General features: G+C 32.9%; 1 protein-coding gene across 1 annotated transcript in view; it reads left to right on the top strand.

The window, feature by feature from the left end:
• The first annotated feature begins 3,873 nt into the window (after positions 1–3,873).
• Positions 3,874–26,387, top strand: part of LOC142984334 (uncharacterized) — a 49,406-nt gene continuing 26,892 nt past the window's right edge. Inside the window, exons 1-2 of the mRNA XM_076131869.1 lie at positions 3,874–3,961; positions 17,960–18,005. Of these exons, the coding sequence (XP_075987984.1) occupies positions 17,985–18,005 (21 nt within the window). The 5' untranslated portion in view covers positions 3,874–3,961; positions 17,960–17,984. The remainder of the gene's footprint in view (positions 3,962–17,959; positions 18,006–26,387) is intronic.

Genomic DNA, 26,387 nt, shown 5'->3' with positions numbered 1-26,387 from the left:
CTTGCGTCACCTAAGAGAATGGGTAAAAATTTTCCCCGTTTATGGAACATTTTTCGTTGCTACTCCGCTCCTAATGACCGTAGCGTGATGTTATATAGCCTATAGCCTTCCTCGATAAATGGGCTATCTAACACTGAAATATTTTTTCAAATCGGACCAGTAGTTCCTGAGATTAGCGCGTACAAACAAACAAACAATCAAACAAACAAACTCTTCAGCTTTATAATATTATATATAGTATAGATAATTTCGAAATTGCTAAAAAAAACCGTAAAACACAGATTTTTGTTCTTATAACATAATCATTATACAAAAGGAGAGGTATAAAAAAAAATCTAAATGTTCTTTGACAGTTTTCAATTAGGCTTTACGAATCTCTTCACAATTTCAAGGACTCTGAGTAACAATTTCATAACTTTTTCAGCATCATTAAAACAATTCATTTATCATGTAAATCTATTATACGGAAGGCATAACCTTGTCAAACCATGCCTAGATTTTGAGCCTAGATGTTTATCATGAAAAATAGTTAAATCTAATGGATTTTTGTAACATTACACCTAGTATACATAAAGATGTAGTCAGAGATATAATAAACTACCGTTACTACATTCCACTCGCGTACAAAATTTCATTCCCTTAGGGTCAGCGTAGACCGAGAGAAGCGCAGCGGAGAGGATTTTTTTAACGCACTTGAAAATCAACTTTAAAGTCATTAAAATAAAGTGTATAATTGCTTGAACCTAACAAAAAATGCTCGCGCGTCCTCGAGGATGCGCGGGTATCCCGGCTTGGCATCGCGGCGCCGCCGGCATCGTACGAAAAATTTCAATGTTGTTACTGAGTTTAAAGAGGGAGAACGTCATTTTTATTCTTCTTCAGCCAAAAGAGCAATTATAATCATGGCCCAGTCCACCATCGTTGACGAATTTTCGCGACAAACTGGCCTGTTTAATGTTGAATGATAACCTAGAACGCTTTCCTCGCGCAGGCTGGAGCAGTCGCGAGCATGCTCGAGCATACGCGAGCCGAAAAAAAAATGCCCGTGACCGCGCGAGGATTATTCCGCTCTGTCTGCGCTGGGCCTTATTCAACCCTCGAAGGGGTGATTTTTGGAAAATACGTTACGTTACCAGACAAAACTTGGTCGCGATTTGGTAATATGAAATACGCGGTCCATAACGGTGGCAAAATGTGTTACATTTCTTTTTCTTTTATTTTATTTCTTTTAAAAAAGACAACTCCAGCACTAAGAATTGCTCTTGTGTCGCGGGGACTGTTACAAACAAACAAACAACGGACACACAAGTGCAGCCAGACACGAAACAATTATTTGTGGATCGCACAAATAAATGTTCCGTGTGAAAATCGAACCCACGACCTCCCGACGCAATGGTAGCGGCGTGGCAACTTAAACCACTGCGCCACGGAGGCATATATGTAAATTGTATTTTATTTCAATAAAGAAATATGGACCCGACCACGTGTTGTCGTTGTGGTTGTGTTTGTGGTACGTCTGAAAAAACCCTGATAGTTTTGTCATGAAATCATCACTCAACATCCAGTACACTATTAGCATCTCACGAGGCTTCTTCTCATAAGTTTACACGTTTATAGCTACAATAAATATCATCAAGGCTTTATCTCAAATCGATAAGTTGCACGTTACATTAGTTTGTACAATTATATGCGACAATAAATATGAGGGGACGTTTAATGCAGTTTATTACAGTCACAAATCTTGAAGAGCTGATAAGATAATATGCAATTATATTATGCTTTGGATGAAAATTTTAAATTAAGTAGAGTATTTGGTTGATTGTCAATTTATCTATATGAGTATGTATTACGATTTGGACACCTATCTGGAAGGGTGGCAGGAAATTGCTGAGGATAGAGACCGGTGGAGGAGTTTGGGGGAGACCTTTGCCCGACAATGGGACAGTATAGGTTAATAAAAAAATAAAAACAAGTATATATTTAGAAGTATGTTTGGTTACCATAGTACAAGCTCTGCTTAGTCTGGAATCAAATAACCGTGTGTGAATTGTCCAATGATATATATATTTATTTATTTAAGTAGTATCGTACTAATTTTGCGAATGGGAAGTTATGCTATTGTGTTATGTATTATTATATATTACTGTTCATTTTATCATGAAATTTAACTTAAAGTTAGTTGCAGGCCCGGGAACATGTATCGGTTACTTTTTAAATATTAGGCTTGAAACGGTTAAAACAGGAGATAAAATTACTTACACAGGCAAATATACGGGGATCAGTCTGAAGTAAAAAAAATACTGAGTACTGTACTGTGCTCGATCCCAAAATAAAAAAAGAAAACATTTAAAAGTATCTGTTATGAATATTAATAATATAGGAAAGTATAATGCAAAAAACAATACTTGTAACCTACCAAAACGCAACGCTAACAAAAGATATCAACGCGTTCCGTCCTTGGGTAGTAGAAGTCGAGGCGTAGTGGTTAAAGTGGTCAGAATGGAACGATTACGTGCGAGTATCACGGGTTCTATTCCCATACGAAACAAATGTTTTTTAGATGTAGTTTTCCTTTGTATCTATTACTTGTATGTTTGTAAAAGTTATTTTATCGTTAAAAATCGTATATATTTCATGGCAAAGTTATGGGTTTTGATTATTATTGCCTTCTAAACTGCTTTAATATTAACCGCAGTCCTGCTTGAGATTTATGTTAAAAAATATTTTTTTTATGTCGTACTGCACAATGTATTATCTTTTTTCTAAACTAATGATGATTATGTGCCCTATTGCATAAAAATCCATCTAGTACTATTTGTATAGAGTAAGTTACGTGCATACATACATACTTACATGGTTTTCGCATTTATAGGATAAATATTTATAGAATGAGATTATCAATAAGTATGCATAAAAGTACAAAGAATAAATAATCAATAAGAGTAAGAATTATTACTATTGTTGAACTACTTATTAATGTGCGTTTGTATGTGTTGATGCATCTCATAAATAGCTTGACTGATTTAAATAAATGATCGTATCGTTAACATCGACATGTATATAATAGGGAAGATGCTATCTTGATTACTTATTACTGTAATAATTATCTTTGAAGTGACTATCGGTATTATGTATAGGATAAAATTATATTTATTTAAACAAATTATCTTAAGGAAATACAAAAACTTTTTCAGGTTTAGGCACAAATAGGAAAGTGTATAATTTGGAGTAGTACATAATAAATATGTTACTTATTAAACTTTTATTCGCAAGAACAAAAAATATACATTTAAATTTATAATAAACAAATTATCCAACCTAATTTTTTACAATATGAAGATATGTAATTTGTACCGTAATGGATTTATACAATAATTAGTCCATTAAGACAAAAATTGCGTTTAATTTTATTATTTAATTTATGGGAGGTTTGTATCTGCCTATAATTATAAAAAGATTTGACTTTAAGTCCATACCGCGTAGTAATTTACATCTCTTTCATATCGGTTGAAAGAACTCTTAGTCTTGGAAAGGTTTCTTCATTATTGAAGAAAGTTATCAATATTTTCTATACACACATACTTTAAAAAAACCTTTGCCTTAGTCAAAAACAGAAATCGAACCCGTTACTGTCTCACTGCTAAACTGATCTTATCCGAGATTTTTTAATTCCCGAATAAAAAAGGGTTTGAATCCTAATCCACAAAATATAGTCATTTACAAATTGGGCACTCAAAAACTGTTTTCATTTTAAAAAGTTAAATTTATAAAATAAAAGCTCCAAGCTTTTTCGAATCACCCGGAAACCACCCCACTACACGATCCTTGCTTGCTCAATGGTATTAGAAATAAGAGCACGTATATAAGAGGCACATTCCCATATAAGATTCAGTGGCCACGTGAACTCGACGCCGGCTGGTTGCGTGTAGTGCTGTGTTGTGATTGTGAATACACGTTCAAAGTTAGTTCCATATTTCATTTTTTTTCTGTTTTTTTTTTTGCAAGTTGACAGGTGTAGTATGGCTTTTTTTAGTTTGAATTTAGAATTGAAACTTAAAAAAAGTTTTAGAAGGATATTGTTTCCTTTGTAGAGTAAACGCAAAGTGCATTTATTGAGAATTTTGAAGATATTTATTTTGACTAAAAATAATGCAACGAATAAAGTAATATATAATACGAGAATAAATATTATATTTTTTTGATAAACTTTTGAATAAAATACAATACGTACAATTAAAATAATGCAATTTTACAAAATAAGAATAAACAAGAAAATTTTAATGAAAATTAAATTAATTAACATGACAATGACATTGTTCCCTCAAAGTATAACTTTACTCAAAATACAAAATTTTTCCTTGAAAAAAAAAACAACATTTGTTTACAATAACTTGGCCAAATCTCGTTACTCATTTATATATAAAAAGCATTCACATTGTAATTTTTCAAAATCACATTTAACTTACCATTCAAAACAAAACAAAAAAGCAACCCCACCATGAAAATCAAAATTGTCAAAAAAAAATCTTAACCAATCTGCTTACCCCACAACAAACGAACCGTAATTAAACTTAACCCCGCAATACAACCGGTTGTCGTAATAATAACTACTTAACATTAACTTCCTAACATTAAATATTATGTGGAAGTTGTATTTGAATACAATTAATAATTACAAATGTTTTATGTATTTTTATAGCCTTTTATAATACTTATTAACTCACGCGACTGCACTCACGTATATTTGCAATCTCGATTTACATAAATTAAGAAAGGATTCTTTAGGAAAATTACTCTTTCTTTAAACTGTGTCTGGACTAAGTTTTCAACTATCTCCATACAAAATTTCATCACAATCGGTTCATTATTTTTAAAGCTGTGAAAACGCTACAAACTGACAGACATTTGCATAAATGGGAATTAATTCAATTTAGAATTTTTTTTTTAATAATTCAGAGGAGCTCGTGGCTTAGTTAACAACAGCCGTGCGGATCGATCTCTGAGGTTAAGCTACGCTTGCCGAGGTTGTTCTGTGGATGGGTGACCATCTTATACATATCGAGTTCCTCCGTGTTTCGGAAGGCACGTTAAATTGTGGGTCCCGGCTGTCAATTTCGAAGATCTTTGACAGTCGTTAACAGTAGTCAGAAGCTTGAAAGTCTGACAACCAGTCTTACCGAAGAATATTGTGTACCCAGATAACTGGGTTGTAGAGGTCAGATAGGCAGTCGCTCCATGTAAAACACTGGTATTCAGCTGCATCCGGTGAGACTGGAAGCCGACTCCAACATAGGTTTTGTTCAATTTAGAATAATAATAAAATATTTTTTTTTTTCAGTTTTTAAATTAACTATTGCTTTTGTATAGAATCTTCGCTCACGAAAAACACTTACTCATTTGACCTCGGGCCGACAAACATCTCCATTATTCTGCAAAATTTTACCAAAATCAGTGTAACAGTTCAAGCGTGAAAGTGTTTCAGTTTCAGCCAAATAGATACTACACATTTTTTTCAAAAATCATCCTTAATCGCGTAAAAAAAGAAAAACGCAATTTTTGCTGCCACTCATTTCACAATAAAAATAAATAGTGACATGCACCCTAAGAAATAAAAAAATTGAATTGCAATTCCTATAAACCCCAGGATGGACATTATCCCTACTAATAAAATCAAAATGGACTTAATAATTTAGCTAGTATACGCAAAACATACAGACAAAAACTAATATTTATTTTGTACACCTAAAGAAATCGTGAAACATCAATTAACAGTCAATTATATTATTATGTTGTATATATTTTAAATTGATGTTTCGCTGCCGTGTTCATTGCAAATTGTTATATTATATACATACGATTTATATACTGTCTTGTTAACGCTTGAAAGGATTGTAATTGTGAGCAAAAAAATAGAATTTATGTAGGATATAGTGTATATTAATGGTATAAAATTTGAAGATTGAGACAGAGACAGAGACTGCCTCTGTGGCGCGGTCGAATGTGTATCCGTCTTCTGACTTTGTGGTCCCGTGTTCGATTGCCGGGTAGGACAAAGTGCTACCTATTAGTATTTTTCTAAGTCAAAGTTGTTAAAGCCCACCGAAAGGCCTTTGGCATGGCTTAAATTTTTTTACCTTAATTGACAACAATCGGAACTGACGTCTCACGAGCTTCCGAAGCATGGAGACGCTCAGTTCAAATACACTAAGCGGTCACCCATCTGTGGAATGCTTGACCCAAGGGTTACTTAACCCACAGATTGTTTACCAGCCTGTGAGTGGCTATGGGCCAAATTTATGAAGTATGACGGAAAAAGGATAGTATATTTAAATAATAAAAACTAAGTCCATCCGGCTACTTTATCTCGACTTTTATCTAACAATTAACGAGGCATAATATTATTCTGTTTATAAACATATATATTATATAAAACCGTCACAAAAATAACGTGAGAGAATAACGCAATATATATTATTGTTATATAATTTACGAATTAATTGTTATTGTGTATGTTAACCTAAAAATTCAGCGCAAATTTTGTGTAAAAGTAATAAGTATACATACATTTTGACAGAAGAATCTTATCATCTTGTTATTTAAAGTAAAATATAATTACATTTTTTAAAGTGAACTAACTTAAAAAGACTTGGTACGATCTTTACATATTTACAATGCTTCGTTCACATCTATACATCTTTTCATACAGGTCATACCCATAGACGGTTGCGCTCACCGGTCGGTAAAACGATCTGTGGGTTAAGCAAACCTTGGCGCCGTCATACCATAGATAGGTGAGCGCATAGTGGTATTTGAATTGGGCGTCTCCGTGCTTCGGAGGGCACGTAAGAAGTCGGTACCGGTTGTTGTCAATTAAGATAACAGTCGTTAAGCCACGTCAAAGGCCTTCGGGCAGCTCGAACGGCTGCCGGTAACAAAAAGATCGATAAGGGAAGGTTCATATCTGACGGAAGATGCGTCGGGCGAAACTTAATTTGTATGGGCTTCGCACCGACGCATCGTTGGTTGAGTGTGAACGGTCGAGTGATTTTCTATACATCTGTTCTGGCGTTGCGCGACCGATAATACGCGACGTATGTTCCGTCAGATATGAACCTTCCCTTAATATAATTATCTTATTAAAATATCAAGAATAATCACTATACTTGATACGAGTGTAGGTTTCTATGTATCCCGAGGCATAAACAAATGTTTAGACAATATGTTATTATACAATTACATAGATTACACAACCTTTAACTTGATGTACAGATCTAAATGATAATTGGACTTAGTCGTGTTTTGAAAAGTATTTATACTAATGCATACTTAGTCCTAGTTTCATCACTTGAATAAGTATCGTATGATATAAGTAGTTAATCGAGGGGCTGTCACGTATCTCAGTTGACAACTATTTGAAAGCCACTATGCTGCACATTGTTTCCTCCCTTAGATTATAGTGATTAACACGTTACGACAAACTAGCAATGTACTGAATAGTGAATATCGATTTGACGTACACTAGTTGTCAATTGAGATACGTGTAGACAGATGGAATTTTGACATTTGTTTTAATCCATTGACTGTTATTGTGTGTATTGGATGGGTTATCTGAGACTTAATCATAAGCCGTTAAACTAACCTTCATATTTTACATGCGTTTTAAAGACCACCAATTTAGTTGAAATTAAGCATGGAGATACAAGATTCAGAATCAAAGATAGGCTTTTTATAGTTTGAAAAATTAACCCTTAAATGGATGAATTAGGGGATGAAATTCTGGATGCGGTTGTCAGCTAGTCAGAAAATAAATAGATTTAGAATCACAGATGGTTTACATAAAAAAACAAAATTTCTAGTCACGCAGTTCATGATAAAATGTAATAAAAATAATTGACTATTAAAAAAATCTAGTTCAATTGATGAGTTTTATTATTAAGTACAATGTATCAAAATAACAATAGAAAGTGTAAAGAAATTGAAAGTCCTACTTCCAACTAATATTATAAAGAAAGAATATAAGAATGAAATGAAGCTACTCATCTCATTTTAATAAATAATTCCCGAAGGATAAATTTGAACAGCTGGTTAACAAATACAAACTGTTCACGTTTGTTAATAAAAATAAATGCATAAATGTTAAAATTCTGACGACAGCCAAAAAATATCGGTATTTCAAACATCGTGATCGTTCTTTTAAACGCCTTACATTATGATTATCTTAATAAAAACTCTAACGTGTCGATAAGAAATAGAGGAATATATTTAAAAATAAACCTTTTATATTTAACACCAAAATAACATATAATTATATTATTAGTCTGCCGTTATTTTTACACAAAAAGACACCTTGACATTTTAAAACAAAATATTTTAAACCGTTATAAAAAATCTTTATAAAAAGTGCGACCTGAATTTTTATATTTTATAACAATTAACCCGCAAAAGTCAAACTCATTACTGAAAGGTTAAAATTAACTCAAATAGTTAAGTACTGTGTGTTTAATACTCTCATTGTTTTAACTGCTAGTTAACGGTTAATACAAAGGGATAGTTTAACTTGTCATTGGTTAAAACGGTTTAGACCCTTCGTAAGGTTAAGCAGATTATGGCCGTTTTAATGCTGACTTAAAATTAAGTTATTGTTTCCTCTATTGTAAAACAAACTTAGAAAATATCACATTACTTTGTACTATTAGATACATACTTGAATTCTCTAAATTCTGGCCTTAAACGGCTGCCTTTACAAAAGTAAGATTCTGATGTTATATCCTGGGTTTTCAAGTATTTCAGTTAAGCCATAAAAGTAATTCACATTTTTTTAATCTAAAATTTAAAGGTCGATTTCCAACCACTATCGACTAGCGACAAACGATTACCCACAGACACATTTTGTACTATACTTATCAATGAATTTTTACTGAAAATGCTACTCATAGGCCATTTTGGTCGTCTGTCTTGTTTTACGCTATTTTTTAGTATCTGTTTCTGTTCCCATTTTACAATAAGCAACACTATCCCTAAATTTTACAGTTCAACTCAAAACAACTAAAGCAAGGAGGAATTTGTATCCCTACAGAATCCGAGAAATCAAATATTTTTTCACAATTACTTAAACAATTACTTTATTTCAATTAAATTTTAAAGAGTAACATACCGTCAAATTGTCAGTTAGTGTATACTAAATCGATTAGTCGGTAATCGAGTGACCTTTATCGAGTAGTGACTTTTATGAAGACATCACTCAATATGATTTGACATGATTTAACGAGTAATGTCATGAGTTTCGTTTTGACAGCTTCTGATTGATATTTATTGGATCTGTCTAAATAAGGCTCTTTGTGATTTAATGAAAAGGATATTAGGATTTTTATAAGACTTTTATTAACGCAGTATACAAAGCAATTATGGTTATAAAAGTAAAAACATTTATTAATAAACACCTCTTTAGACAACATTTTCAATACAATTATTATGTTATGTTAATGCTACTCGTTTGTCATGTAATGAACACTTACATACATACCATCACGCTTGTTATACCAAAACTTGCAGGTAGAGGACTAGAAGCATATGAAATACTCGAGCATTTCGCCATAACTCATAAAAATTATTTATATACTTCTAAACACATACTTATACAGATAAATTTACAACCAGGCTCAGAACAAATACATGCTAATCACACAAATATATGTCCCGGTTGGGATTCAAATCCACCACACGCGGCGCTATGGTTATTGTGGCGAGGTGACCACTTTTACCACTGCGTCAAACGTGAAGTTATTAAGTTATCGTATTAATTGAACATATCTTTGAAGAAAATAAGCAAGGTTTAAGTATGTACAGTATATTGTGACCTTTATATACCAAATAACTAGTAAATTAACATCGCACGATTATGTTGCAAGTTATTAAAAAGCTGTATAAAGTATATTTGACGCTTTATCGCTTTAAATATCGTCTGAACTATAAAATCAAAGGACGTTTGAGAATTACAAGCTATTAATGGTACAATTAACACAGTTATTGGAATTCACTGAAAATGATTCATTAGAGATAAAACTTTTGTAAACTGTTTAACGTGAAATAAATCAAAGTTATAAAAAAATACATGTGTTTATTTCACAACTGCCGCTTTAGCGTGTAGTGTGTGTACCCGACTGCTGAAACTGAAAAGCAAACCTTGGCGCGGTCATTCAAAGATGTGTGACGGCATTGTGGTATTTGAACTAAGTGTCTCCGTGCTTCGGAGGCACGTAAAAAGTCGGTCCAGGTTCTTGTCAATTAAGATAACAGTCGTTAAGCCATGTCAAACGACCTCGGGCGACTTGAACAACTTTGACAGTAGGTTGACCACTAACCATAGGTAGACTTTAGCTAACAATACCACATTAGTACACCTATCAAAACAGCCTTACGCAGAACCAAACCGAGACTAATACAACACAATACAGATCCTACATCATTCGGGTCATTCCATACAAATGACCGAACGATTCCAATCATCTGTCAATGAGATACTAATGATCATATGATCATATATCATGATACAAAGCAGTTTGTAAAGCTTATAATAAACATGTATGTATGTATGTATCCATACTAATATTATAAAGCTAAAGAGTTTGTTTGTTTGTTTGTTTGAACGCGCTAATCTCAGGAACTACTGGTCCGATTTGAAAAATTATTTCAGTGTTAGATAGCCTATTTATCGAGAAAGGCTATAGGCTATATATTACCAATAGGAGCAGAGCACCAGTAAAAAATGTTACAAAAACGGGGAAAATTTAAGCCATTCTCTCTTCTGTGACGCAAGCGAAGTTGCGCGGGTCAGCTAGTGTATGTATGTATGTACATATGTATGTATGTATGTATTGATGATTTTTATTTGAGTTGAGATTAATGAATGTCGATTTGTAAAACGGATTTAATGACTTCCAGTTTTTTTTACAGTAGCATTATATTAGTATAGATGTTAGTTCGATTTCCGGTTGAATAACGTTGTCTATATTACGATGCATATTACGTTGTTATATATTAAGATGAAGTTTTTTATTTATTTATAGTTTTTTTGACGTCTGAAGCTAAATATTTAATTAGTGTATTGTAAGTTACTGAAATGATAAACTTAAACTATTTTGAGCATGCCATACAGTTATTTACTCTAGTATTTAAAATCAGTAAGATTAGAATAGGTATTATAGGTATAAGTTGTTCTCGATACTGCGCAAAAATCTGAACTGTTGTATTATTGTTGAAATAAACATTAAAAAACCGAATTAAAATTTTGGCATACCCGGGAATCAAACCCTAGACGCCGTAATCGACAGTTTCATACACAAACAAAAAGACTAAAACATACGAAAAACAATATTTGAAACAACTTCTCATAGCCATTACCTCACTACGTCCTTCACCGTTAAAAGTGCTGTAATGTCAGCCATTTTCTAACTGCTAAACCACAAAACCTATTTGTAAATAAATTAAATAGTTACACACATCGCGTGCTCATCATTATTTGTTAGAATTACATCAAAAAAGGTCGAGTAATTTTGGTAGAATAGCACTATTGTGAATAACATCAAACTTAAATGAGTATATCTAAGAATCTATTAAGCCGAATTTGATGAAAAATATTTTTATTTATAGATCAAGTAACTGATTTAAAATGTCAAATGACATTCTGAAAAGTATTTTTAACGACTATTCCCGCACTAAGAATAATAATTGCTCTTGTATCTCGGGGACTTGTGTTTTACAAACATACAACCCGCTGCAATTATTTGTGGTCTTGTGGACACAAATAATAGAATTTCTATAAAATAAATGACAATGTAGCATAGTCGGTTCGATTCCCGTATTGAGCGAAATGCCTTTGGTCTTTTCTAATTAGCCTTAGATTACTCTCGTGAGAGTTCGTTAATGTGCCTGGTTTAGAGCTAGGGAATTTACACGTACTTAATCCATAAAGTTCTGCCTGCACCTTCGGCTACAACAAGCATGATATTATGTATGTATGTTTGTAGATAATGGCGGCGAACGTCAAATTTTTCGTTTCCTCATTTAGTTTTACCTTCGGTGTTGCGTAAGTGCAGTCCCACGCGATAGTATTGTCTTCACCCGTCTGAAGAGGTCGCCGTCGTCTATGTGTTATAGATAAATTAACGATTACATTGCCAGCATTATTGTTTAGCCATGTTTTTTTCTATGAGAATATAGTTTCGTTAAAGAACATCTTATTGCAAAATGGATTTTGTAATGACGTTTTAAATCAAAAATTTTGAAGTTATCTTGATATTTCAATACTAAAGTTACATTCAACTTTAAAAAGTGGTAATGGTCGAGTGGTATAAGCATGTTTCCTATTTAAATCGTCGGCAAGTTGACAATGACTTAATGCCTTTACGAAGTTTTGTGTAGTGTACAAAGTATAAAAAACAATAATGTCATGCTCTACCGAAGAATAAAACATTAAGCTAACAATTTAAGTAAACCTAGCATGCCTTAGATTTTTTTTAATAGTTTTATTTAATTATTTATTTAAACTTCATGTACATAGGCGAACTTAATACATCAAGGCATTCTCTACCAGTCAACTCTACCAGTTCCTAAAGAGTCATATTAACTCCAAAACATAAGTACGGCCAAGTTAATTTTAATTAGTGACAGTTGCCAACAAAATATCAATATCAAAAAGTTACCAGAGCAAGTAAAGTTTTTCGAGACGTTAATCACCTAGGTTCAAAATTCCTTAGTTAATGGTACCCTAGCTACCAACAAATTCAGCTCGGCGCAGCCATTACTGAGATGTGAGCACACAAACAGTAAGTAAGTCACAGCCTTGGCAACGCTACGAGCACGATTCTGACATATCAACGGTATTAATGTGTAATTTTACTAGAATTACTAAAACAAGGAACATTCTGTTACACGGATGGATTCAAATTTGAGTGAATTAACTTAACGGCTTTATGTAGTTAATGAAAATTTAATATTTAAGCCATTAGTGCCCCATTGGTGGCTTCGAGTCTCCTCCCAGAAAGTGAGAGACTTTGAGCCAAGAAATTGAGTAATACAGAGTATTTCTTTTATTTTATATAACTCCTGGTCTACTTCTATCGGTAATAACGTAATGTTATATAGCCTATATCCTTCCATAATAATTGAATTACTCAAAACAAAAAAAAATATCTAAATAGTAGCTTTACATTATTATAAGTAAAGATTATTTTTACTGGCTCATTGTTTGACAAAGACCCTCCCCAAAATATCCTATCTGTTTCGTCACGATGTTTTTCTTCCCCATTAGAAAGCCTGATCCTTATATTTGTAGCAGCTTCGAGTTAGAACCGTCAACCACTTGCGATGGAAGTGCAGGCATATTCCACTTGACTATGACTGCTCATCATAACTCTTCTCGAAATAAGAGAATATTATAATGAGTTCCTGCATATAGCCACAAACCTTTGCGAGGACCCTTTCTTTATACTCGCTAAAAACTGTTCTATTTTCCCCGTATAATCTAATATCTAGTGGTATAGCAATAAGCCATTAATTAACAAAGAACATCGTTTCATTTATACGAACAAGTGATTCTCTACAATATATAATATACTATATGCTTCGGTATTTTAATTGAATTATTCGCTCGAGGCTAATGGGTTCAACTTAAATTGGGTCGTGAAACGCTGTGTTGAGCTAGGTTAGTTAGTAAGATGTGTAAAAGACGAACTGAGAAACTAAAACTAGTTTTTTTAGAAAGACATAAGTAAATTTTTAATGTAGCCTGTTTTATTTTCGCTTTTCTAACCATTCTGAAAATTTCATCTAAATGGGTTCAACAGTATTCGTTATGATTTTCATTTCAATCTTAGTTATAAGTACGATTTTCATACTTTATATCGCACGCTCAATAATAAACTAACCGATTACGGTTTAGGTCCAAAATGAGTTAGGCAAACTAAGAAACTCGTTTCAACACCATTTATCTTTTTCGGATCTTTTTTCGATATCTCGTTCCTAGACCGAGTTACCACTATATCAGTCTCTTTCACTCTCATGCGTTTTCACAATTATAACTATGATTTCGAAAGCATTTTTAAAGGTTTTCTGCAAATCTAGTTTTTTGAGTTAGGCCAGTCTCTTATTAGGCGTGCGATATGTCAATGATATGGACAGATTTATAAAATATTCGTATTCAGATCTTTATCATCTCTGCTCTGAAAACCTTCTTAAGAGGCTCCATAAAGTTCTGAGGTAATAAGTATACTACATCAGGATCTGTGCACCAAATCAAAAATTCATTCGATTTTTTTTGAAGTGGTAAAGTAAACAAATAACAAAAGTACAATAGCACTTCGTCCAACCCGAGAATCGAACCCCAGACAGACCACAGAAATAGTTATAAATTAATAGATACTCACTTACAGTATTTACCATTGTTGAACTATTGTTATTAAATGCAGCATGCACTGGATGTGTTGAATCAATTAGACACAATCATTGAGATACATCATTAGAACAGCTCGTCTATATATAAACGAAACCTTGGAAAATAACGGTGAGGTTTTGTATAGTGTTGGGTACATAATAATATATATCGATACTAGCGGACCCGGCAGACGCTGTCCTGACTACACGTCAAAAAAACATTGTCCAGCGGGCAAAATTGTGAATCTAAACCATTCTCAGATCCCCTTGAACACACACAAAAAATTTCATCAAAATCGGTCCAGTCGTTTAAGAGAAGTTCAGTGACATACACACTTACAGAAGAATTATATATATAAAGATTATATAGAAGTACAATATACGATGGTATAATTAAAAAGAATAATTCTATATTAATTCTCTACTTTTTTCAAGACTAATTTAAGGAATTAGATTGGCAAGAACTGAATGTTTTCGTGACGGTAGCGTATGCTTCTTACTACTTTAATTTATTGATTTCATTGAATTGTGAAATTTGTACCAAAATTATTAAAACCATTGGCTAAGTTACTTTGTTACTTCTCTTTCTTTATATTAGTTGATAGCAATTACTTTTATTAGTAAAATAGACGTAAGAAGTTTCCAACATCACACGAAAACCTGATGAAACCTTATTTTAACATGAAATTCTAAGACTGTCTAATCATATAACAAATCTCTTTCTAATTAAATAATCTAAGAAGAAAATAATTATAAGAATATGAAAAACCTTCAACAGCTTAACAGGCAGAAATACGTTATTTTAGATAGGTACATAATATAATAATATCGATATTTCACATCACTAAATCAAAGATGGCGTCTAGTAATGGCGGCGAACGATAAATTTTTATCACTTGCTGTGGCATTTGGTGGCGAACAATTCGGCATTGTACCTCCTTAATATACAGAGACGAACAATGATCTAACTATTAAAATGTTTTGCTCAGAGTGTTGCAATGGATTTCATATAAAAACATATTTTTCATCATAATATTAGATTCAAACAATCGCCTGCGTTTTGGGGCATTTATCAAACTTTTTTGCCTCCAGTACCAGTCAGCCTAGCCCTTCTTCCAACTATATTGGATTCGGCTTCCAATCTCACCGGATGCAGGTCAAAACCAGTATTTTACACGGAGCGACTGCCTATCTGACCTCCACAGCCTAGTTACCTGGGTTATAACACGATACCCGTCAGTAAGACTGGTTGTCAGACTTTCAAGCTTTTCACTATTGTTAACGACTGTCAAAGTTCTTTGAAAATGCTCCCATTACTATGAGACCTATTTTGAACAGTTCTCGAAATGATACAAAGTCTCCAAACTACTTTTAAGGGTCTTTAGTGATACTAACAAGTCGATACCTACAATACTCTAATGAAAACGTGACTGGGTGCCACCTTAGTGCCCAAAAGAAATAGAGCCTGTACACACCACCGTTTACACTAATAACTCACATTTTCCAACATGCGAAAAGGCTACATCCTATCACTTTTGCGTTTATTTGTCAGCGCCCCAGCATAATTCGCAAAAACTAATTTACAAGTTAATTTTAATGTCAAAGGCTCTCTTTGCAGTAGTAGTATTTAATCTAAGTAACGTCGCGTCGCGTTTCGAACAACGGCAAAGCAAAATAAAACAGAAAACGTACTAAAATTCCGTATTTCGCAAAAACCATTTAGCATACAAAAAAATATAACATTCTTCACACAATTTTCCATACATCTATTAAATATTACGTGTAACAATAAGTGAATCGTTTTGTAAAACGAGTGCGTTTCAACATGTAAAAAAATTAATGTTTTTGAAGCATTTACCTCGTGTCAAGGTCACGTAATAGATGGGAATATTACGATGTCACTTGTAATAGCTTTTTTGTTATAGAATTTAGTATATGGTAAAACACTGTTACTTGTAAACTGTTTTCTTTAAAATAAACGTCTGTGAATGCTGGTATATCGATAACTTACGAACGTACAAATAACAGGCTAAGATTTTTGTATATATGACTACTAATTTCTATTTATTCTCTTTCATATTTTAATAGTAATATCACGATCTTTATTCTATACAAATGATTGCTTTTTCCAAGAAAACAATGACGACTTTCCCCAATAATCTATAGGTATGAAAAAGTAGACCCAACACGGATTAAATATCTAGACATTAAACCATTGCCCAGTGTAATATTAGGTATTCATATTTACAACCTTTAAAAAATGTATAAAAATTGCAATATCTTTACCCAAAACAACATCAAAACGAAACCCATAATCAAATACACATACATAACAAAATCACGCTTTATTCCCATCGGAGTATTCAGAAACCAAAGAACAATAAATCAAAAGCACCTGTTAAAAACTAAACGGTACCAATTACAACACGCTGTATAATCGTAGCATTGTGTGAACACCCGCATGAGATGCAAATCTTGACCCATGGAGCAATTGCCTTACAAATAATTGCTTTACATACCTTCAATACATCGTTTTAAGTAATAACAAGATATGAATCCGAAATATGTGTGAAAATATTACAAAGTTGCGCTTTTTGAGGTCAAAGGTTTGAACGTATGTGAAGAAAACGAATAATGTTGTGAAATTAATGTCCTTCAGAAGTCTTGAAAATCTTTTTCAATTGATGCTTAATTTCTCAAGACGCAATTTGGAGATAACAATGTTAGTCCCATGTAATAGAGAGCGAGCCTGTTGCTTAATACCAGGCAATCACTAATACCCAATTCAGTAAATAAATATAAATATCATTGGACAATTCACACAGTAAATAAATAAATGAATAAACTCACTTGTTGGTTGCACTTTGTGTCCGTTGTTTGTATGTTTGTAGACCCCGCGACACAAGAGCAATTCTTGAAGCGGGAGTTGAGTCTTAAAAAAAAGAAAAAAATTGCAATGCCTGATGATGGGAATCAAACTTAAGTATTCAGTATCAGACCACACAAATAGTCTACCTTAAGGCTAAATATTAATAAACAATCTACAATCAATCTATATCTATAACTAAGGCAGTTCAATTATTAATTTACATAATTGACAGTGGCAATATTTTGAAATATTTTCGTTACATTTCAATCAAACTTAGATTAAAATCAATTTATATATATTCAATTAATATATAATAATAAAAATATAACTATAAATCTTCAATGAACTTTAATCGTATTTTTTGTTATAAACTTGGAATATACTAAAGCAATTAAATTATAACAAATTGAATAAAATGTTACTTAATACTAAAAATATCAACAAATTGCGATGATGTAAATGCGTCTGTCTGTCTTTCTTGCTAAACTGCTGAGCCAATTTAAATTAAATTAATATTTTAGGGTCGATATATCTGAGGTCTCCGAGTTGACATGTGACTAAAGCCAAACTATTTGTCCTCCCAAATGAATAAGTTTATGTAATTTAAAAGCAAGAGGTAATTATGTATACAATATACTAATAAGTCTATTTTATTTACAGGTACCTTTAAAATAAAAGAAACAAAATGATTCCAACAGTAAGAAGGGTGAGTTTTACAAATTATTTAATTACTATATTAAAAATACATATTTATTTATGCCGATAATTAACCGTTATCGGAAGGTAGAGACTTGGCACAAGCTACTGTACTGTATTTGAATTAACGAAATACCTTGTGTGCACAATACACAGGTGCATTATTAAAAATGACAACTAATTTATATATTTTATTTGAAAAATATATTCTACATTTTATATTTACATACATACATGTATTATTTTCAACTTTAACTGAACAGTGACTGAGAAACAATAAGTTGGAATAATATTATGTGACGTCACAGCTTGTGAAATTCAGACGAAATTAAAACTTTCCAAATTAAATGCTTTTTAATTAAGCCAGCTATTGATCAGAAAAAGCATAACGACATGTTTTATATAATTCTTTTATACAAAAATACTATTTTTACACCTTAGTAAAAGCTATTTACCGACTCATCTTTTGTAAGTACATAAGAAAAATAAAAAAAACGTGATCAATTGTTTCTTTTAGGTATCTGATTGATGGGCCAATAAAAAATCAGTTTTGTTAGTCTAGAAACAACATCGTCTTTAACAAAGGCACCTTTTAATTATTTCGAATTATAAAAAGAGCCTATTTTTATATCATTATGTCAATATTTTAATTACATTAAGAAGCCAAACATGTAGTAACATTGCATTATGCATAGAAACGTCATTCAAATTGACAGTCCTCCCAATCTATTCCCATAGACAACTATCAATTTTATTTAAACAAAACCTTTCATCACAATCAATCATGGAGCGCACAATCGTCAGTTTTTACAAACATACAAACACACATACAAATAATAAAGTGATTATCGTCACAATATCTTAGAAGGTTATAAATGAATGAAAAAAACTACAATTTTCTCACGAATAACCATTGTTTAGTTGTGAAGTGTGGATTTAATACCAGTGGTTAAGAACAATATAATACTGGTGTTATATTACGCTAAGCCCTTTGAAGGATAAGCAGCGATTATAGTAACTAAAGTGATTAAGTAAACGCAGTGCTGCTACTACTATGTCGGGTGTTTAAAATTCTATTCCCTGATGAATCATTTTTTTACATATGTATGTATGCCCCAACCCGCACTTGGCCAGCGTGGTGGACTCAAGGCCTTACCCCTCCCTCGTTTAGGAGGAGACCCTTGCCCAGATATGCCTGTTATACCAGAAAGAAGAGACGCCCAATAGCACTTTACCTAGCCCGAAAATCGAACCTGACACCTCATGATCATAATTTTTTAGGTTGCTATAACACATTTCAGGTAAAAACTAGTGCTATAAAAAGTCTAGACTTTCAAACTATATCTAACTCATATCACGAATCGATTATTTAATCGATTTCTCTTCAATCGATACATTGGTAATCGATACGATCGAAGTGTTAAAATCGTGTCCGGTAAAAAAATAAGACCAGAGACAATTTATTGCTTTAATAATTGGATCTTGATTACAGTGGGTTTTTGTACTGAGTGAAAGTTAGACATAATTATTATGTATGTATGTGACAGACAGACGGACAGATTCTAAAATGATAATTATATATTGGGTTAAATGTCTCTAATCATAATTGGTAGTGTATAGAGGATCTTCGGTTAGATTTTGAGGTCCTGGGTTCAATTCCCGGTTTGACAAAGTGTTTTGTGTTCCTAATTAGTAGTGCGATGTTTCTTAGTATAACGGACGATACTTTATTCCACATAATATAATGTTATTATTCAATTCTATATATAGTTCTCTCTTTACTCTTTTGAGTCAAAAGAACGGGATATTATTGTATGCTTAAATTCCAAAAGCCTAATTAAAAGTCTAAGTTAAAATTATTAAAAAAAAAAAATCGTTTTTGTAGTGTAATTTCTCAAGAAAATCCTTGTCAAAAGCTTGTATTATTCAATTGTAAATAAAAACCTGAATGCATATTAAGATACTATTACCGAATATAAAACAGTATCAATTAAATAAAGCTCACGTAAGTTGTAATTGTGATTTATTACTATATATTGTTAAATAACATGTTATTATATGTATTAAAGTCATTTAGAGTGATAATATTATTTAGTAAGACTTCATGTTTAGTAGTTTAAAATGCAGCTACCGTAATTTATATACAGGTTGTTTCGCTTATAAACTAGTAAATAATTATTATTATTTTGTTTGTATATAGCATTTCAGAAAATTAGTTTTAGGAAAAACCTGACCTTCTATCAGCCCGAAAAATGCTGATTGCTGGTGGTAGTCTCAAGGCCCAATCCAAACCCCCCCCCTTTCCCTCCTCCGGAGCTGATCCTTGCCCAGCAGAAGCTAAATTAAACATCAATGCTAGCAAAGTGACTCGGATTCCAAAAACTGTTTTTTACCCGCTTTTGAAAACTTGTAGCCAATATTCTTTCTTACTATTACTCTATTACATTTCTTTGAAATCGGTTCAGACGTTTAGTCGTGTCGTGAGTTGCTTTAATTTATATAAATTAGTACCTAAGGAATTGAACTCATTATTCCTTATAAGCTTAAATTACTCGCAATAAAGTATAACTAACGAGATACAAAATCATCTCAGATTGCCTCATAAAATAAAATGTGCAATACTGCATTAACCTAATTATATTCCACTTAAACGAAATTACAGTTTTTACTAACATTATAAACTAATAAATTCATCCAAAAAAGCTTAGGCCATCAATAACGATCACCAAAAATAGTAATTCGATGCAATTTTCTTAATCCGGCCGGTAGATGGCGTGCAACCGACAAGTCCTTATAAGGAGGATTTTTTGCTATGCATTCAAATGTCACTGGGTGTCCTCTCCCTTCGCTATTAGATAGTATACTTGATTTAATGGTCACAGCAGACGTATTGAGTCGAAAATCGTATCAACTTGAGCCGTTTACTCTTCACTACGTAACATCCCGGCTATTATATGTGAAGGTGTAGGCAGGGGTAACAGTACGTCTGCATTTAGCTACTAACAATGTTAGTCCCATGTGATAGGGGGCGAGCTTATTGCCATATATTGGGCACATTACCAAACTCCGGGCTACAATGGAAAATAATCTAATATAAATTAGAAAAAAAAATCATTGCACTTTGTCTGATCTGGGAATCAAACCAGAGACCTCAATTAGCAGTCGTTTCTACTAACGACTGCGCCATATAGGCAGTGAACTGTTGAAGTTAATCTAATATAAATTTCAAAACTATTGCACTTTGTCCGACTTGGTAATCGAACCCACCACCCCGTATAATGATCATGGCTATCCTTTTCGAGTCGTTTAGTGTGCTACGAACCCAAATAGATTTCCATAAAAGGTTCAAATAATTTGACATGAGAAAAAGTACTTCAATTCGTAAAGAATTTGATTTAAAAGTTGTTTGACTAAATATATGTGTGGACCATTTGTATTGAATGTGAAGACTCTGGTATACATTCACGAAGCAATCTAAGGCTTCGCAGGCAAATTAAGGTAGTAAAATAGACTTGTAATTGGATTAAACTTTACGTTTCTTGTTGCATTGGACCTCCCAAGTTAATTTTCCTAATATTAACATACTAGTATTCTAATATAAGTTACATCAGCGTACATTATGATCCTTTGAGTTGAAAATTGGATTAGGAACCTTCAACCATCTGTTTAGTAGATGAAAAGTATTTTATATCAAAACTAGCGGCCGCCCGCGGATTCGTCCGAGTGGACTTTCTTTTTCTCGCTTCAACAACACATTTTTAATGCTAATCTTTGAAAAAAGCTTTTTCCCCGTTTACGCCCTTCATGCGGGAATTTCCAAAAATCCTTTCTTAGTGCTCCTCTATACTTTTTAAGGAATCTTCATATCAAATTTTAATTTACTACGCTCAGTAGTTTCCGCTGTGCGTTGTCCATCAGTCAGTCAATTATAAACAGAAGAGTTACTCTTTACGTAAAAATCAACGGTTATTGATAAAATTTGGTACACAGACAGATTATATTATAACCTGGATTAATACATAGCATTATAATAATATAAATTATTTCGCGTTCCCTATTTATTATCATCCAACAATCAAACACATGTATCCAGCACAGTGCTGCTTGGTAGCTGGTTCAATTCCCGGTTTAGAGGATAGGTAGCACACCTACTTACTCCTACAAAGTCACAAGCCCAACTAGTATCAGAACAGTTTAAAAGTCTTACAAAAGTTCACCTGCACAGTAAATTCTCTAATAATAACTTCCCTTTCATTTTAAGAGTATATTCGTGTCTAACACAAACCACTTTTCATTTCAACAGTACGAGTAAAGTGCAAAAACAGTTCCGAAACAAAACTCCGTAACTATTTCACTTGGAGAATACTAGACAAATTCCGGCTCATCTTCATTTTATTTGCAGTTTTTCACACCCTTATTTTCAAAGCAATAGAGACGATTTTTGAATGACTAGATTCCAAATAAGTTTGTTTGTCTTGCAATCTTTTGCCAATAATATTTGCGATATAGATAGTTCTTATTGCTTTAAATTTAAAGGTGTTTTTCGTTTGGTTTTCTGTAGTTTTGAAGTTGGTTGTCATAAAATCTTCTGCAATGTAATATGCGTTCCTCATAACTCTTGTTGTTATGATAATAGAGGTGATTTTACAATGATTTAGTGGTGAATTAAAGTTGTTTATAAATTGCATGTTGTCGCACTATTAGGCGTTGCAAATTTGTTGTAGGGCTGATACCTGTTTCCTACAAATATTATAGATGTAAAAGTTTGTAAGGCTTGATGTATGTTTGTGACTTCTAACGTAAAATGGCTGAACCGATATTGATGAAATTTTTTTTTTGGATAAACATTCAGAACAGTTTACTACGGAAAATCTCCTTACGCGAACAAAGACGAAAACTTATATTTCATACTATAATGTTAAAAGCATCAATACCTTTTTTTCGGGTCTATCCCACTAGTCCCGTTGAGTTGTCCCGTGACGGGACAACTGGCACTATTTTGTCCCAGTTGTCCCGTGGCGGGACAAGTGACACTGTTTTGGTGCCAGTTGTCCCGTTGCAGAAAAATCACGGGACTAATGGGACAGACGGAAGGGTCAAAGCAACTGGTTCCATTGAGTTGTTGTGTGACAACAGGTACTTGGTACTTTAGTTAGGTAGCAGATGATGAATTGTACGCTTATCTATGTAAACTTTAAATTCACAAGAAGTTTTTTTTTTACCATTTAGGCTTGTATAGTAAGCAAACTCGCAGAGACCCTTTTAGACAGTTTTAGTATAATAAAGATGTAATGGGACACAATCCGGTAACTATCCCTGTGTACACTTTGAGTATTATTACTAAGTTATAGGTTTAAATACCCTGAGTTTTATAATTTATCTACACAAGTATAGTGCATATTCCATTTGAGATATCTACCCTTGGTAAAATGTACTAGTTTGTGTAACGTCTGCTATCTTACCAAAGTACCAAGTACCTGTTGTCACACAACAACTCAATGGAACCAGTTGCTTTGACCCTTCCGTCTGTCCCATTAGTCCCGTGATTTTTCTGCAACGGGACAACTGGCACCAAAACAGTGTCACTTGTCCCGCCACGGGACAACTGGGACAAAATAGTGCCATTTGTCCCGTCACGGGACAACTCAACGGGACTAGTGGGATAGACCCTTTTTTTCATATCATATTATAGAGGTATGTATGAAATACATCAGTTTATAATTTATTTAGTTACCTACTAGTCAAATTTGAAAATAAGCACATTATAATTGTAAAAATATTTTACTAAACTTATTTTTTATCCTGATAAATGTAACTGTATCAAATCCAACTGTCACTTACTTCATACGGCTTACAATTTATTTGGCGTTGTACACATTTATACACACTTTACTCTTATATTGTTGTCTATTATTACTAAGTATTCATGCCTAAAACTTCATCCTATCCCCTGCATTGCAAAATTACAAAAATATCATTCGTCAACCCTACAACGGCTTATAGAATAAAATAGCACATTCTCGCACCACCAGTTATACACAATTTATGAGAAAGTATAATTTTCCAACTTAGCAATGACAGTAAGACACATGACCTCCGTGTATCCCCGCAGTCGGGTAATTGCAGAGGAAAATTGGGATGAATTGGAAAATTATACCAATTGTTGGAATAAAGATGTAAGGAAATAATTTTACTTCCTTGTTACCGGAAATCTTACTAATATTATAAAGGCAAAAGTTTCAATGATTGTTTTTGTTGGATGGTTGAAAGATTAAATGTTAGACGGTTGGATGGCTGGATGGCTGGATGGCTAGATGGCTGGATGGCTGGATGGCTGAATGGCTGGATGGCTGGATGGCTGGATGGCTGGATGGCTGGATGGCTGGATGGCTGGATGGCTGGATGGCTGGATGGCTGGATGGCTGGATGGTTGGACGGTTTGACGGTTGGTCGGTTGGACAGAAGGACGGTTGGACAGTTGGATGGTTGGACCGTTGGACCGTTGGACAGTTGGATGGGTAGATGTTTAAATATGGATATTTAGTTTTTTGGATGTATGTTACTCAATCACGCATAAACTACTGAATAGACTCTGATAGTATTTGCAGATAGTTTATAACCTATAAGTTTTAACACATAGATACTTATCACGCGAAGTTTCAGACAGAAACAGCAGCTAGTATGATAATATAGTCATGTAACATGGTAATACATCAAGATAACTTGCTCCTTTCTGCAATAGCGTGATGTTATGTGAATTGTTTTGACCATAGGGTCTAAAGGTCAGATGGTAAAGTAATTTAGGAAATGCAACGCATAAGGAATAAGAAGAGATTTACATACTCACAGTATATATTGGAATTCCTTGCATATCATAGTTATGTCACGATTTCCTTGCAATAAAGTAGAATTTAGAAGAATATTAATATAAACTTACAACTCAGTGATAACACGATTTCCTATTGTAAATGTATTAAAGTAATATTTTTTTAAATTACGGTAGTTTTGGTTATTTAACGATGAACCGTTTCAAACGATTGCAATACTACAATATTTATTTTTTTAAATACACAGATAATATATTTTTCACGAGAATAAGTAAAAGAATCGTTTGTTTTACTGTAGTAATATTATAAAAGTTAAATATTTTAGTGTGTAGCAATTGTAACTGTACAATAATCAACGAATTTAACATACAAATAAACGAAAAATTACATAGTATGAGCATTCTGGATGATCCTTTTACGAATACAAGTTTAATAAATTTTTCGTTAACCCAGTCAACTACCTTATTAATTATATAAAACAAGCCTAACATACTTAACAGAATAATACTTTCTACGTGACTACATTTAAATATAAAACTTTAAAAATACCATGTCTTTAAAACATTACATTTTTGTACGCACCATAAAATAATTGGCACTTTCATATGTCTTTGCCCCACAAACATTAAAACGATATATTTATTACCTTTCACTAAGACTGAAACATAAGAATGCCTTTATTTCGCACTGAATTATTTTAAAACGTGAGGAATTTACTTCATTATTGTGCAAGTTTCCTTTATTTGGATCTGTTTATTTGCGATAAAAATAAAACTATAAAGCAGTTTTTATATAGTTTACTCATACTTAGATAGGTATAAATAAAATTGACTTTGGATGTATAATCCAGAAAGTTTTCTTTAAGTTGAACGATGTCTGAATTATCAAGATATATAAATAAAGATTTCAAAAAATAAAGTAGGACTCCAAAATTAGGCAAAACAATGTCCTTCTCGCACTGGGCCAGCGTAGTAGACTCAAGGCCTACTCCCTCCCTCGGGAGGAGACCCTAGCAGTGGAACTGCCACGGGTTAAAAAAATGTCTGATGATTCTTTACTTATTTTGTATTTACCTTCTGTAAACGCGCAAATATGATACTGAAATCGTTTGAAAAAATCTAAATATTTGAAATCCCAATTGTATATAAATAGAACTAATTTACTACAACCTTAGTAGTTATTATAACTAGTTGTAACACGATCTCAAATCCAGTAAATAAGTAATGTTCATCCAATTTGATGCACGATGTACGTAAGAACATAATAGAAGCGGACTCACACGATATTATTACATTTAAATTGACACACTAACTCGCAAAATTACGCCTGCGACCTCGCTGTGCGCAACTGATGGGTAGAGACACCATATTGTAGAATATTATGGGACAAATAAACCTTTGAATGACCGACTACAAAGTTTCATTCCCTATTTCGCCGTCAAATGGTTGATTTTGGATTTCGATTAAACAATTCAAATTTTTAATCGGAATCCAAAATCAACCATTTTCTTTCTCATTTCTTTGACTATCTTTCCATGAATAATTTCGTCAAGTTTGATAAGTTGT

The sequence above is a fragment of the Anticarsia gemmatalis genome, chromosome 26 (genome assembly GCF_050436995.1).
Source record: "Anticarsia gemmatalis isolate Benzon Research Colony breed Stoneville strain chromosome 26, ilAntGemm2 primary, whole genome shotgun sequence".
Lineage (NCBI taxonomy): Eukaryota > Metazoa > Arthropoda > Insecta > Lepidoptera > Erebidae > Anticarsia > Anticarsia gemmatalis.
The sequence above is the reverse complement of the archived record's forward strand: the minus strand, read 5'-3'. Positions and strand labels throughout refer to the sequence as shown.